Consider the following 14,540-nt stretch of genomic DNA (forward strand, 5'->3'; position numbering starts at 1 on the left):
TGCAACAAACAAATGCATACGTGGAGGGCATTCATTCTGGCGTGGCGGCCCAACAGAGACCATTTCAGGCTCTGGCCTCAGCACTGATGGCAGCCATTGTCCCTGTGTCCAGCCTCCCCACTCCAACTTCCACTACCCCGATCCCCTCTACCTCACCCTATCCCAAGCACACCTTCAGACCAGCATGCACAGACATCAACACACAAAAGTGGTTCAGGAAAACATAAGCACCATACATCTTCACACAGGCACTCACACAAGCACCATACCCATGCACACATAACAACATCCACTTCCTCCACTGTGTCCCCCTCCTCCTCTTCCTCCACCTCCTTCCCTGGAGCATCTCCACTCACACCTGCATGTACTACATCTTCACCCACTACCTCCATCACCAGCACGCCCATCACAACACACCCCTCACAAGCAATCACCACCCCCACAACCATGCACACGACCCCTGTGTCCTCTCCCAGTGTGTCTGTGAGCGCTCCTCCCAAAGTACCCAAACGCAGGCACACACCCACTCAACAGCCAGCCACCTCACACTAGCCTCCTGCCCATGCAGCTTCACCCAAACTCAGCAGACGTACACCTCTTACAACCACTACCTCTTCCTCCACTCCCACACCTCCTCCATCTTGCCGTCCCCGTGTGTCTAAAAAACTTTTCCAGGCTAACATTGACCTCTTCCCTACGCCTCCCCCCGTTCTTCCCCTAGGGCCAGGATGTCTAGATCCCAGGCCAGCACCTCAGCCACCAACTCGGCGTCCGCTGTGGTCCCTGCAAGTCTGAGAGGATTGAAGGGGGCACCCGTCAGGGCTGGCAGTGTGCCACCTACCAATGCAAAAGACCTACCAATTCCACCACCTGCCAAGGTTAAGAAGGGGCCAGCATGCAGCACCGACAAGACGCACGACCCACCCAGCAAGGCCTCATCCAAAAAACAAAAGGACAGTGGCAAGGTCCCAGCAGCATCTACCAAGGTGGGGAAGGGAAAAAAAAGCAAGAGCAATGCACTTCAGGGCTCGGAGCTTCCAGGTGAGGGACTGGTGACCACCATTTGTCCTGACAGGCCAGCAACCTGTACCACGGTAAGCACCGCCAAAACCACCGCTACCTGCACCGCCATCTGCACCGCCCCCTGCACCGTCGCAACGACAGTCAGCAGCATCATCCCCAGTGGGCAGCCATCCAAGGCTGCTGGAGACGGCCTGGTGTCTCCCTCCACTACTACCAGCACCTGCACCACGGGCAGCACCAGCAGCATCTCCGCCGCAGACACCACCATATGCACTGCCACCTGCCCAACCGGTGCCACTACATCGGACATCAGCAGCATCCCCAGTGGGCAGCCATCCGAAGCTGCAGGAGACGTCCTGGACCCTGCACCCACCACTTGAGGCTACACCACCAGTACTGGCACTACCAGCAGTTTGCAGCCTAAGTCGCTGCAGGATGGAGTCTGGCTCTGCTTCCATGGAGTATCATGTTACCTGTTCCCTGCACATCTCGTGCCTCAGACACCCAGGTGAGGGAATGTGAACTGCCACATCCCAGGTGCAGCATCACTGGGCACACAGCCCCCTCCAGAACCAGTGGAGAGATGCATACACTCCCCCTATCCTTGGCAGGATGAAGCAGACTGGGCACAAGGCCCCCTCCAGAACCAGTGGAGAAAGGCATCCACTCATCCTATCCTTGGCAGGATTAAGCAGACTGGGCACAAGGCCCCCTCCAGAACCAATGGAGAAAGGCATCCACTCCTCCTATCCTTGGCAGGATGAAGCAGACAGGGTACAAGGCCCCCTCCAGAACCAGTGGAGAGATGCATCCACTCCCCCTATCCTTGGCAGGATGAAGCAGACTGGGCACAAGGCCCCCTCCAGAACCAGTGGAGAGAGGCATCCACTTCCCCTATCCTTGGCAGGATGAAGCAGACTAGGCACAAGGCGGCCTCCAGAACCAGTGGAACATGTCACCCACTTGAGAGACTGTGGCTTTGAACTCCCCAGGACCAAGCAGTGGGTAAACCACCCACTTGAGAGACTGTGGCTTTGTACTCCCCAGGATCAAGCAGTGGGCAAACCACCCACTTGAGAGACTTGAGAGACTGTGGCTTTGCACTCCCCAGGACATCGCTGTGGGCATGTTGCTCCCTCCATGTGCAGTGGCGTAGTACCATCTTCCGGCTGAGGTGCCCCCCTCCCCTTCCCCCTGAGGTGTCTGTGTTTTTTCAACCCGATGCCCCTGCAGTGTTCTCTCCGTTTTGAGGCAGGAGTCAAGTGTGGGCTTCGCTCATGATTTTTTGGGCCACTGGTCCACGGACGTTTGCAATGGACAGTGTACGGCCCTCTGTACATATTGTAAATATTTGTATAAACTGTTGTTTACAATCGTTAACTTTATATGCATTTTCTAAATATCACAGATTTGACTCAATTCCTTTTGTCCTTGAGTTCTTCCAGGGAGTTACAGGGTTACGGGTGTATCTGTAATGTCGTTGGATCTTTTAGTGTGTATGGTGTTGTGGGTGAGGGTGAGGGTGAAGGTGGGGGTGTTGCTTGTGTGTGTCACTCTCTTTTTCCTCCCCCCTCCCCTGTGTGCTAGGTGCAGTACTCACTGTCGTCATCGCCGCAGTCTTTGGTGTTCCTGGTAGATGAGGAGGTACACCAGCATCAGCAGGACCTGCAGCTCGAGCTCCGTGGTGTCCTGGTTCTTCGTTGAGTGTCGAAAGGTGAGTGGTTCCCCTTTTGAGTACTGTTTCTGCCGTACTTTTAATGTCGTTGGTACCGCCCCGTAAAAGCTGGCGGATTGGTGCCTTGTAACACGGTGGGCGGTACATTGTCTTCCGCCTGTCTGTGTTAAAGTAGCTGTCTGTGTTGGCGGTTTCCATCGTGGTCGTGATCCAATTTTTTTTACCGCCAGCCTGTTGGCGGTATTACCGCCGCTTTATCACTGACCGCCAGGGTTGTAATGAGGGCCATGGTCTGGTCCTATATGATTATAGAGCATTGATGGGGGATCTTATGACCCAGCTATGAGGATGAATGGGAAAAAAGACCAAAAAAATTTTCTACGCATCATGAAGAGAAACAAGGTAAGCAAGTCCACCACCAAACATTATGACCTGGCTCTCGCCCTTCCCAAATGACAAATAGCCCTGAACTGAAGATCTTCCTCTTCTCCTGACTTAGGGCTTTGGCATAACAATCTATAAATATGCTAAGGCTGAATCTGATGCATATTCCCACGTCATTAGCACCACAGCAAGACCTACATTTATAGTTGACTGAGACCCATATCTACAGACCATACACCCTAAGTATGAAGAAAAGCCAACCTAAAGAGTCACTCCCACAATTCTAACTGGTATCAGTGTAGTAACTGAAACTCATGTATATGTGTTTGATCAACCTTTAGCACCTACTGGAACCAACAAAGCGTAACATTGGACCTAGTAGTATGCTCACAGTCTTTGTGTGCCAGTTTTAAAGACATGAGAGATTGTTTGTATTTGTAGGGTGGTGATGTTTGGTGGGGGGGGCTCAGATAAGGGATGCCAATTTTAAAGACATGAGAGATTGTTTGTATTTGTAGGGTGGTGATGTTTGGTGGGGGGGCTCAGATAAGGGATTATCTTGGGTTCTGTTAATATTGGCTTTTTCGAATTGATTTATAAACATGCTAATAACGCCAAGTTTGAAAACAAATGTATCAATGTGCAAACAAAGTTTTCTTCAACAAAACACCAATCTTTACAATATCTCTCACCTTAATGCTCATAGAAAGTATTTCTTTAGGCCGGTTGGTGGTTAGATCTAGCACATGGATAATTAGTTCTAAAATCTAGCTCTTTATATGTAGATCATGCAGCCTAAATGAACATTTAAGTAGAATTTCAAATAATACATGGGGGCTAAGTGATAACAGAGATTGTGCCAAACAACTAGCAGTATATAAAACTTTCAGCTGTGCTTCAATCTGATAATCCCATAATGGTTAGCCAACTATGACGTTTTCACTGTGTTCCCTATGACAACGTTTGGGCCATCAATGCACTATAAGAGTTGCTTCGTGGTTTCTTCTAATATGTAATCAGTAGTGTAGCATATTTCCCAAATATAGCATACAATATTTTTGACTGGCAATATGTCAATTTAGCCTATATTGTCCTGTACATGGATGTATCACATAACCACCCTTACTGATACAGTTTAATTTGCCCAATGCATGAATTTGCACATTTTAACTGTTCTCAAAACCCTTATTGAGCAGGTGCAATGGCAATCCTATTTAGATTTTGAATACTCCGCCTTTTCTTCCATGCAAATATAGGCAGATGTTTGAATAAAACTTGGCCCCATATTTATGGGAAAATGACGGAACACAATGCTGTGACAAAATTGGCGGTGCCGAGCTCTGTCATTTTCACAACGCAGGGATGCACCATATTTGAGTGAGTACGGCGCACCACTGTGTTGTCCCCTGTGCTGGTGCTAAATTTAGCTGCCACCAGCAATGCAGGCATTCTTGAACCATCGTGCAAGTATTTCTGCGTTGAGGGGTGTGATTGTTTATGTGCGAGAAGATGTCCCTTCCCGCACAATAACAATCACTAATGGTGCTTTGGCACTTCTGTGTGTGCTGCAGCGTCATTTTCAAATGATTGTTTATGTGCGGGAAGGAACACCTTCCTGCACAAAAACAATCATTTCTGGGATTTTGCTCTTTCTATGCGTACTGCAGAATGCAGCACACATAGAAAAAGCAAAAAACAAGAGGAAATAAAAGTATCCCTCCTTGTTGCGCCTTGCTATCCCCACCCATGGGGGTGGTGTTAGATTTTGACGCTGCCTAAGGTTTATGAAATCTCATAAATCTGAAGCAGCGCCAAAATACAATGGGTGTTGCTGTGGCACACCCACAGCAGCACCCATTGCACGCCCCTCTGACGAAGAAAACTGCGTCGGAGGGGACCATATTTACAAGGAGGCGTAATGCACAAAAAGTGGCGTTACACCTCCTTGTAAATATGGAGCAGAGGTTAGCACCACTGGATTGTCACGTAAAGTGAGGTTCCAGTGGCACTAGAGGCTCATAAATATGCCCCTTATTCTTAGGGTCATGTTTTGAAAAATACCCTGTTAAGCAACAACATATTTTTTATTGCCATATTCTGTCTCCAGTGTGTTCTTTTCTAGAAGAAAGTCTTCTTGGTTCTTCTCTTCACAAAGGACTCTCGTGAAACATGACTTATGCAATGGAAGTCCCTTGGAACAAGGCCAAATAGACTGACTTTTGTACCATTCCAAAAACTATACATGAAGCTAAAATCTCTGACTGACCTTAGTTGCAATATATCCCACCACATACAGAGTCAGGTTCTCCAAAATACCTGGCCCTATCTGTAGTCCCAAATGATACTTAAATTTTTCAGTTTTTTGTGGTTTCTATTTATTCTGATTTAAGAGGTGGGGGAGTGTGTGTGTGTGTGCCATATCACAAATTTTTGAAATGCTATATAGTTGTTTTAACATATTTTCAGTTGGAGAAACGAGGAGATAAAGTGATTACCCAGAATTATGCAATATACTTGGTCTGGTATTGGAGTGGGGATTAGAAACCAGGCCTCAAGCGTCTAAGGTCTGGTACATAGTTCCACAGCCACAGCTCTTTCCTTTTCTTTGGGTCTAGCCTTGCAAAACATTTGTTGTGGAGTATCATAAATAGAAGGGTTGTCAGGAATGTGCATTGTAACACGTCTCTGGTCTTCCCTATTATTGTACACACTTTTTTTTTGCACCAATTAACTTTTGTGTTTCTTTAAACAGCTGAGTTGGGGGATTTCCAAGAAGAGGCAGCCAGGAAGCATTTGGAGCAGAATCAATATTTACCTAATCAGGAATATATAGATAACAAGATTATAAAGTTTTACCAGAAGCACATGTAAGTGTTTGACTCTTACGTTCTTGGTGAAGAATGCACACAGAGACAGGTATTGCATGTGAACGGAAACAATAGCGTCTGGCTTCTACCATACCGTGCTCATGGCGAAAGGTGAATAATTGGGTAATGTGCCGCCAATTCCAACACACGTTTACACAATCACAGCCATAACTTTAACTTTAAAATGAACCAATTACTCACCATTACACCTTGTGTTGAAATTCTTAGGAAGACATTTTTTGTGTTTGTACTAACACAGCATTGACTCCCAGTATTGTGTCTATTGAGCCAAGAGAAATAACTAAAAATGAAAAGCAAGAGGCAACGCAAAAGGTTTATTGTGATTTGAGTTTAGTTTAAAGTCTTCTTTGTGAAGCAGCACATCACATCAAAATAACCTAATGAATGGGGGCGTGGCCTCGTGCTGAGAAGCACTCAAGAGGCACTTTTGCCCACCCTGGTCTCAAACGCCCTACTAAAAAAAAAAAATAGCTTGCTGCGGCTATTGCCGATGTCCTGGAGGGTTTTCACACCCATTAATGGACATCGGCAGTTAAAAGCCTATGAAAACGAGATGAAAGCCACAGTTTAGTGTGGTTTTCAGCTCGTTTTCCCTGCCACCTTGTGTTATTGGCTCCTCACCGGGAGACCGTGTTAGGGGAGCCAATGTGAGGGGAGCCAATATTGTGTGTCACATGGTGGCAACGTGCAACGTGTGAGTAGGCAGGTCTGTGACCCGGCAGACAGTGCCAAGTCCAACAGCTTGCATGATGAAAAACCACCTCTAAAATAACACTCCAAGGTGGCCGTTATGTTGCATTTAGATGAACATAACAGCCTTCTTGGTAACATAGCACTCATCCTAGCAGTGTACGAAAATGACGAAGTGGGTGAAACAAAAGCAGCGCTGACAAAAATGTTAACACCAGCTCTGCTCCATTCCTCATCTCTCATTTCTCTCTTTTTTTCCTCTCTTGCTCTTCAAGCCCCCTGTGCCTGCTGTAGTTACCTAGGGGAGCTGGAGAAAGTGGGAGAGGCACTAGCAGTGGCTGCCAGCCCTAAAAACCAGCCTCCACTGGCTCCAGTCCACTGGGGAAATGTGCAGTGGAAAAAATGGGAAATCTATAAATGTACTCCAAGATGGCTGACACTATTAACTCTGCCCATACTATGGACACAATTCAAAAGGCATTGGAAACGCCAATATTCAGGCACTAGCCACAGCCTACTCGGAAGCGGCATTAACACAGGAAAGGACCTACAAGACTCAGTAAGCCAACCACAGAAGAAGATGGCCACTGAATGCTACTATTTGTTCCAACCTATCTCCAACCCTTAATAGAAAACTCTTATAATGCTATGCAAAGTGGCAAGAAATGTAATGGCCTTCTAGTACAGCTCAACAAACCAAAATCAACTCTTTAAAACTACATGACAGCCAGGCGCTGACGGGTATTTACCAAAAGCCACTTTTCATATGGATATATCATATCAGTAAGATCAGATCTCTGACTGACAGCCGATAGCTTTAGCGGAGACAGAAAGATGACTGCTGCAGCTCAAAAAAAGGATTGATTTGTGCATACAATGCATGGGTGAGATAAAGGATTAAATGTGTGATGAGATGGTCTACCTTTAAGATGCAAAATGACCCTGCATGCATTCCACTAGAGGCAGAAGGACACACCAATAGAAAGCTGAGACCAAAACTCTCCTGTGAGTAGGGTTGCCGCCTTTCTCTGAAAAAGATACTAGACATTTGTTTACGTTTTGCAATTCTGGAAAAGCCAACAGCTGGTAAGCTGTGTTTTTTATAATCATTTACATATTATTTAGACAGCTCTCAAACACTTTGAAGTGATTTCTTCAGATTTCTTCAGATGCTTACTGCTTTTGCATCTTACATAGTCAAACAAGAGAAGTGAAATACCTCTTCTTTTCGCGGGGATATTTGACCATATGAACAAAGTCAGTCAACTGCTTAGATAGAGGAAGAACAGCCGATTCCTGGATCAGAAAAGAACTATGAAGAAACAACCTCTCTAGTGTTCTCCTACACTAGGCAACCAACTTCAGCTCATGTGCTCATTTGGCTGGGACCATGCTCTAAGGAAGACCTTTCTGTAACCTCACCCCTGAACCCCCCGCACACACACTCCCCACCCCATCACACAGTAAGAAGTCCCTTCACATACTTCATCTGTGTTTCTTAGGGATGGGTGTAACTCACGTAATTCAGTGTAGCGTAATCATACTGAATTACCTAGGAATTCCACAGGATTACACACAATATTGTGAGAAGAGTAATTCTGCATTTAGTACTTTTTCTTAGTGTAAAAATGTCCCCTTGCATCCAAAATGAGTGCAAGAATGCATTTTCTGCTAAGAAATAGTGGCAAGTATAACAGAACATGAATAGCGAGCGTGAGCATTAAAGTGCTCCTAGGGTAAGATTGTCCACAAATTTCACTCGTGTTCAGCACTATTTTCTTAACCCAAAATGCACCCTTATGTTCAAAATGGACATAAGGATTCATTATGCATTAAAAAATAGTGTTAAATGCAACAGAACACGAAGTGCAAGCACAAGCTGTCTCTCACTAAATGTGATCCTGGGGGTAGGAGTTTACACCAAATTGCTCCTGGCATTTAGCACTATTTTCTTAGCACAAAAAAATGCATTTGAACCCTCACTTTCGAAATGGACACAATAATTTATTTCGAACTGAAATAGCACTAAATGCAATCAGAACACAACTGGCAAATGTGAGCAGCTGCTTGCGACTCCTAAATGTGCTATTGCCAAAGGAGATTTTATCCACCAAATAATTCTTAATTACCCAAGCAGGCGTATTCGGGTTTTTAGCAGTAAATCCTCATCAAAGAGTGACAGAGAATGATCAAAATTACTTCAATTACTCTGGGGTAATTAAAATTCCGCCTGGGCCTAAAGAAGTCTACAGAGACCTATCAATTGTGACACTAACATCTCCTCCAAACCACTTCACTAATACCCTTGGAGGCCCAAAATGTGTCCATTCAAGTGGATTTCAAAGCTCTCAAAAGGAAATTGTTCAGTAGCACCCTGCAGAATGCTGCTTGCCTTATTTGGTCATGTTGAGTTTCTCATCACAAGTAGCTTAAACATGCAAGGGAGAGGACAGATAACATGCTTCTGTTTAACATATCTCGGGGATCACCAGCACGTGCTGCTTCACACATTATTAAGGTAAAAAAGGATTACTTTTATTGACCCAAGGGTAGGTCGCTCCCCCTGCCGCTGCAGCTCCACCAGCCCAGGCTCCTGAAACCTCCAAGCAAGTCCTGCAAAAATACAGTAAGTACTCCCCCCACCCAGCCCCTCGCCCTGCCCCGCGCTACTCACCTCTTCTCCTGCTTCTTTCTTCATCTTTGGTCTTCCTCTGTGTTCTTCTTCTGTATTCTTCATCTGTGTTCTTCTTTCTTCCCTGCACCCCGTCCTGCATGTTCTTTCTTCTTTCTTCATCTGTGTTCTTCATCTGTGTTCTTCTTTCTTCCCTGCACCCCGTCCTGTGTGTTCTCTCTTCTTCTTTGTCCTTCTTCTGTGTTCTTCATCTGTATTCTTCATCTGTGTTCTTCTTCTGTGTACTTCATCTGTGTTCTTCTTCTGTGTACTTCATCTGTGTTCTTCTTCTGTGTACTTCATCTGTGTTTCTTCCTTCTCTTCTGCACCGCGACCTGCGTGTGCTTTCTTCTTTCTTCATCTGTGTTCTTCATCTGTGTTCTTCGTATCCTCTGCTTCTCAGGTCTCTCCTCTTCTGCCTGACTCCTCTTCCTTGACTCTTTGCTCCTCTTCTTCTTTACCTTTCTTCTTGGCTCTTCTCTCTTCTGTTCTTCTGCTCCTGACTCCTTGCTCCTCTTCTTCTTTACCTTCTTCTTGGCTCTTCTCTCTTCTGTTCTTCTGCTCCTGACTCCTTGCTCCTCTTCTTCTTTACCTTCTTCTTGGCTCTTCTCACTTCTGTTCTTCTGCTCCTGACTCCTTGCTCCTCTTCTTCTTTACCTTCTTCTTGGCTCTTCTCTCTTCTGTTCTTCTGCACCTGACTCTTCTCTCTGTCCTTCCTTCCTCCCCTCCACCTCTGTAACCACCCCCTCCCCTATCTTCCTATCTTTCTTCCTTACTCCCTGCCACCTTTAACCCCCCCTTCCCTGTCTTGTCTCCCCTCCCCTCTACCTGACCTCACCACCCTCCGCTTTCCCGCCGCCACCTCCTGCTCGCCCCCACCCCCCTGCTCCCATTCGTCGCCCCCCTCCCGCCCCCGCCCCCAGCTGACCCCTCCTCCACCCTCCTCCCTCTTATGGCAGCCGCTGCGCGACAGAGTTAGCGACCCTTGACCCAAGGGTAGGTCGCTCCCCCTGCCGCTGCAGCTCCACCAGCCCAGGCTCCTGAAACCTCCAAGCAAGTCCTGCGAAAATACAGTAAGTACTCCCCCCGCCCAGCCCCTCGCCCTGCCCCGCGCTACTCACCTCTTCTCCTGCTTCTTTCTTCATCTTTGGTCTTCCCCTGTGTTCTTCTTCTGTATTCTTCATCTGTGTTCTTCTTTCTTCCCTGCACCCCGTCCTGCGTGTTCTTTCTTCTTTCTTCATCTGTGTTCTTCATCTGTGTTCTTCTTTCTTCCCTGCACCCCGTCCTGCGTGTTCTCTCTTCTTCTTTGTCCTTCTTCTGTGTTCTTCATCTGTATTCTTCATCTGTGTTCTTCTTCTGTGTACTTCATCTGTGTTCTTCTTCTGTGTACTTCATCTGTGTTCTTCTTCTGTGTACTTCATCTGTGTTTCTTCCTTCTCTTCTGCACCGCGACCTGCGTGTGCTTTCTTCTTTCTTCATCTGTGTTCTTCATCTGTGTTCTTCGTATCCTCTGCTTCTCAGGTCTCTCCTCTTCTGCCTGACTCCTCTTCCTTGACTCTTTGCTCCTCTTCTTCTTTACCATTCTTCTTGGCTCTTCTCTCTTCTGTTCTTCTGCTCCTGACTCCTTGCTCCTCTTCTTCTTTACCTTCTTCTTGGCTCTTCTCTCTTCTGTTCTTCTGCTCCTGACTCCTTGCTCCTCTTCTTCTTTACCTTCTTCTTGGCTCTTCTCACTTCTGTTCTTCTGCTCCTGACTCCTTGCTCCTCTTCTTCTTTACCTTCTTCTTGGCTCTTCTCTCTTCTGTTCTTCTGCTCCTGACTCTTCTCTCTGTCCTTCCTTACTCCCCTCCACCTCTGTAACCCCCCTCCCCTATCTTCCTATCTTTCTTCCTTACTCCCTGCCACATTTAACCCCCCCTTCCCTGTCTTGTCTCCCCTCCCCTCTACCTGACCCCCCCACCCTCCGCTTTCCCGCCGCCACCTCCTGCTCGCCCCGCCCCCCCTGCTCCCATTCGTCGCCCCCCTCCCGCCCCTCTAGGTGACCACTCCTTCCCCCTCCTCCCTCTTATGGCGGCCGCTGTACAGCCGCGCTAAAGGCAAGCCCGTCTGCGCCCGTCCGGCCTGGACCGCGCCCAGCACCACGACCCCTGGCCCCCAGCACTCCCAAACCCCGCAGCACCGCTACGACCCCATTACCCTCCACGCCCTCAACCCGGGGCGCTCCAGCACCTGCTTCCAAGCCAACCCGAAACGTACCCACGGACCCTTCGTATGTCACACCTGCAAACTCACCTTCCACCGCGAAACCACCACGCCTGCCAGCCCACGCGCCAACAACCACCTCAAATGCATCCTGATCAACGCACGCTCCGTCCACAAGCACGCCGCTGAACTATGGGACCTCCTGGACTCCACCGCACCGGACGTCGCCTTCATCACTGAGACCTGGATGAACGCCTCCTCGCCCCCGACATCGCCATAGCCATCCCCGATGGCTACAAGATTTCCAGGAGAGACCGCACCAACCAAGTAGGTGGAGGAATCGCCATTGTCTTCAAGGACTCCATCAACGTCACCACCTCCACCGAAGACACCCCCCTCGCCGCCGAACACCTGCACTTCCAGATCCACACCGACCCCAGGACCACCCTCAGAGGAACTCTCATCTACCGACCCCCTGGACCACGCACCCTCTTCAGCAACTCTATCACTGACTTCATCTCCCCGCACGCCCTTGCCTCGCTGGACTACATCATCCTTCGTGACCTCAACTTCCACCAGGAACAGAACAATGACCCCAACACCACCGCCCTGCTCGACAACCTTGCCAACCTCTGTCTCAAGCAACTGGTGAACACCCCCACCCACATCGCCGAACACACGCTCGACCCCATCTTCTCCGCCAGCAACCACGTATCCTTCAGCCACTCCTCCGCTATACACTGGACCGACCACAGATGTGTCCACTTCACCTTCCGACACGAGACTCGCCACCTCACACACAACCCATCCCACGCCGACAGTGGAACAAAATCCCAGCGGAACAGCTTCTCTCCACTCTCAGCGACAACCAACCCACCTTCTCCACCGACCCCAACGACGCAGCCCTCAGCCTCACGCATTGGATCACCAACTGCGCAGACAACCTCGCTCCCCTCAGACGCCTCCCAAGACAGACCAACACCAAAAAACCTCTCTGGTTCACTGATACCCTCAAGGAATATAAAATAAACTGCCACACCCTCGAGAAAGCCTGGCGCAAGGACCACACCGCAGATAACATGAATGCCTTCAAGAACGCTACCCGTGAATACCACCAACTGATCCGCGCCGCCAAAAGAAATTCCTTCACAGACAGACTGGACAAAAACAGCCACAACAGCAGAGAACTCTTCAACATCGTCAAAGAGCTCTCCAACCCTAACGCCAACGCCATCACGCCCTCACAAGACCGCTGCAACTCCCTCGCCACCTTCTTCCATCATAAGATCATCGACCTACACGACAGCTTCGGACACCAGACCCAGCCAACCACAACAGAACCTACAAGCCCAGCCATCACCCTAAACGCCTGGACTCACATCAACATGGAAGAGACCGAAGCCACCATGAACTCCATCCACTCCGGTGCCCCCTCGGACCCCTGCCCACACTTCATCTTCAACAAAGCTGACATCATCGCCCCGCATCTCCAGACCATCATCAACAGCTTGTTTTCTTCTGCCACCTTCCCTGAGAGCTGGAAACACGCTGAAGTCAACGCCCTACTGAAGAAACCTACGGCGGACCCAAGCGACCTGAAGAACTTCCGCCCCATCTCGCTCCTCCCCTTCCCTGCCAAAGTCATAGAGAAGACCGTCAACAAGTAACTTACCAACTTCCTTGAAGACAACAACCTACCCCTCTCAGTCCGGATTCCGAGCCAATCACAGCACAGAAACCGCCCTCATCTCAGTCACAGACGACATCAGAACCCTGATGGACAACGGAGAAACAGCCGCACTCATCCTCCTCGACCTCTCGGCTGCCTTCGACACCGTCTGCCACCGCACCCAAATAACCCGCCTCTGGGATCCAAGGACAGGCCCTGGACTGGATCACCTCCTTTCTCTCCAACCGCTCCCAAAGAGTCTACCTCCCACCTTTCCGCTCAGACCCCACCAAGATCATCTGTGGCGTCCCACAATGCTCCTCGCTCAGCCCGACTCTCTTCAATGTCTACATGAGCGCCCTCGCCGACATCGTACACAAACACAGCATCATCATCACCTCCTACGCCGACGACACTCAGCTGATACTCTCCCTCACCAAGGACCCCACCAGCGCCAAGACCAACCTGCAAGATGGAATGAAAGACGTCGCAGATTGGATGAAACTCAGCCGTCTGAAACTGAACTCAGACAAAACGGAAGTCCTCATCCTCGGAAACACCCCGACCGCCTGGGACGACTCCTGGTGGCCCACGGCCCTTGGCACCGCACCGACCCCCTCAGACCACCCACGCAACCTCGGTTTCATCCTGGACCCACTTCTCACCATGACCAAACAAGTCAACGCCGTTTCATCCTCCTGCTTCCTCACCCTCCGCATGCTCCGAAAGATGTTCCATTGGATCCCCGCCGACACCAGAAAGACCGTGACCCACGCCCTCGTCACGAGCCGCCTGGACTACGGCAACTCCCTATACGCAGGAACCACTGCTAAACTCCAGAAACGTCTGCAACAAATTCAAAACGCCTCCACCCGCCTCATCCTCAACATACCCCGCAACAGCCACATCTCCGCCCACCTGAGACACCTGCACTGGCTTCCCGTCAACAAAAGGATCACCTTCCGACTCCTCACCCACGCACCAAAGCCCTTCACAACAAGGGACCCGAATACCTCAACCGCTGCCTCAGTTTCTACACACCCACCCGTCATCTTCGCTCCGCCAACCTTGCTCTCGCCTCCGTCCCTCGCATCCGCCGCACCACGGCAGGTGGGAGGTCCTTCTCCTACCTGGCGGCCAAGACATGGAATTCCCTCCCCACCAAACTCAGGACCACCCAGGACCACTCCGCATTCCGGAGACAACTCAAGACCTGGCTCTTCGAGCAGCAGTAACCCCTTCCCCCTAGCGCCTTGAGACCCACACGGGTGAGTAGCGCGCTTTATAAATGTTTATGATTTGATTTGATTGCGCAAAAACTAAGGGCAGCCAGGTAGTGCT

At 49.2% G+C, this 14,540-nt stretch overlaps 1 protein-coding gene across 1 annotated transcript in view; it reads left to right on the plus strand.

Moving 5' to 3' along the window:
- FRMD7 (FERM domain containing 7) overlaps positions 1-14,540 on the plus strand; it is a 366,847-nt gene that overhangs the window by 287,139 nt on the left and 65,168 nt on the right. Inside the window, exon 6 of the mRNA XM_069206026.1 lies at positions 5,835-5,949. Coding sequence (XP_069062127.1) covers positions 5,835-5,949 — 115 coding nt within the window. The remainder of the gene's footprint in view (positions 1-5,834; positions 5,950-14,540) is intronic.

This window comes from Pleurodeles waltl, chromosome 2_1 (assembly GCF_031143425.1).
Source record: "Pleurodeles waltl isolate 20211129_DDA chromosome 2_1, aPleWal1.hap1.20221129, whole genome shotgun sequence".
Taxonomy (NCBI): Eukaryota; Metazoa; Chordata; class Amphibia; order Caudata; family Salamandridae; genus Pleurodeles; species Pleurodeles waltl.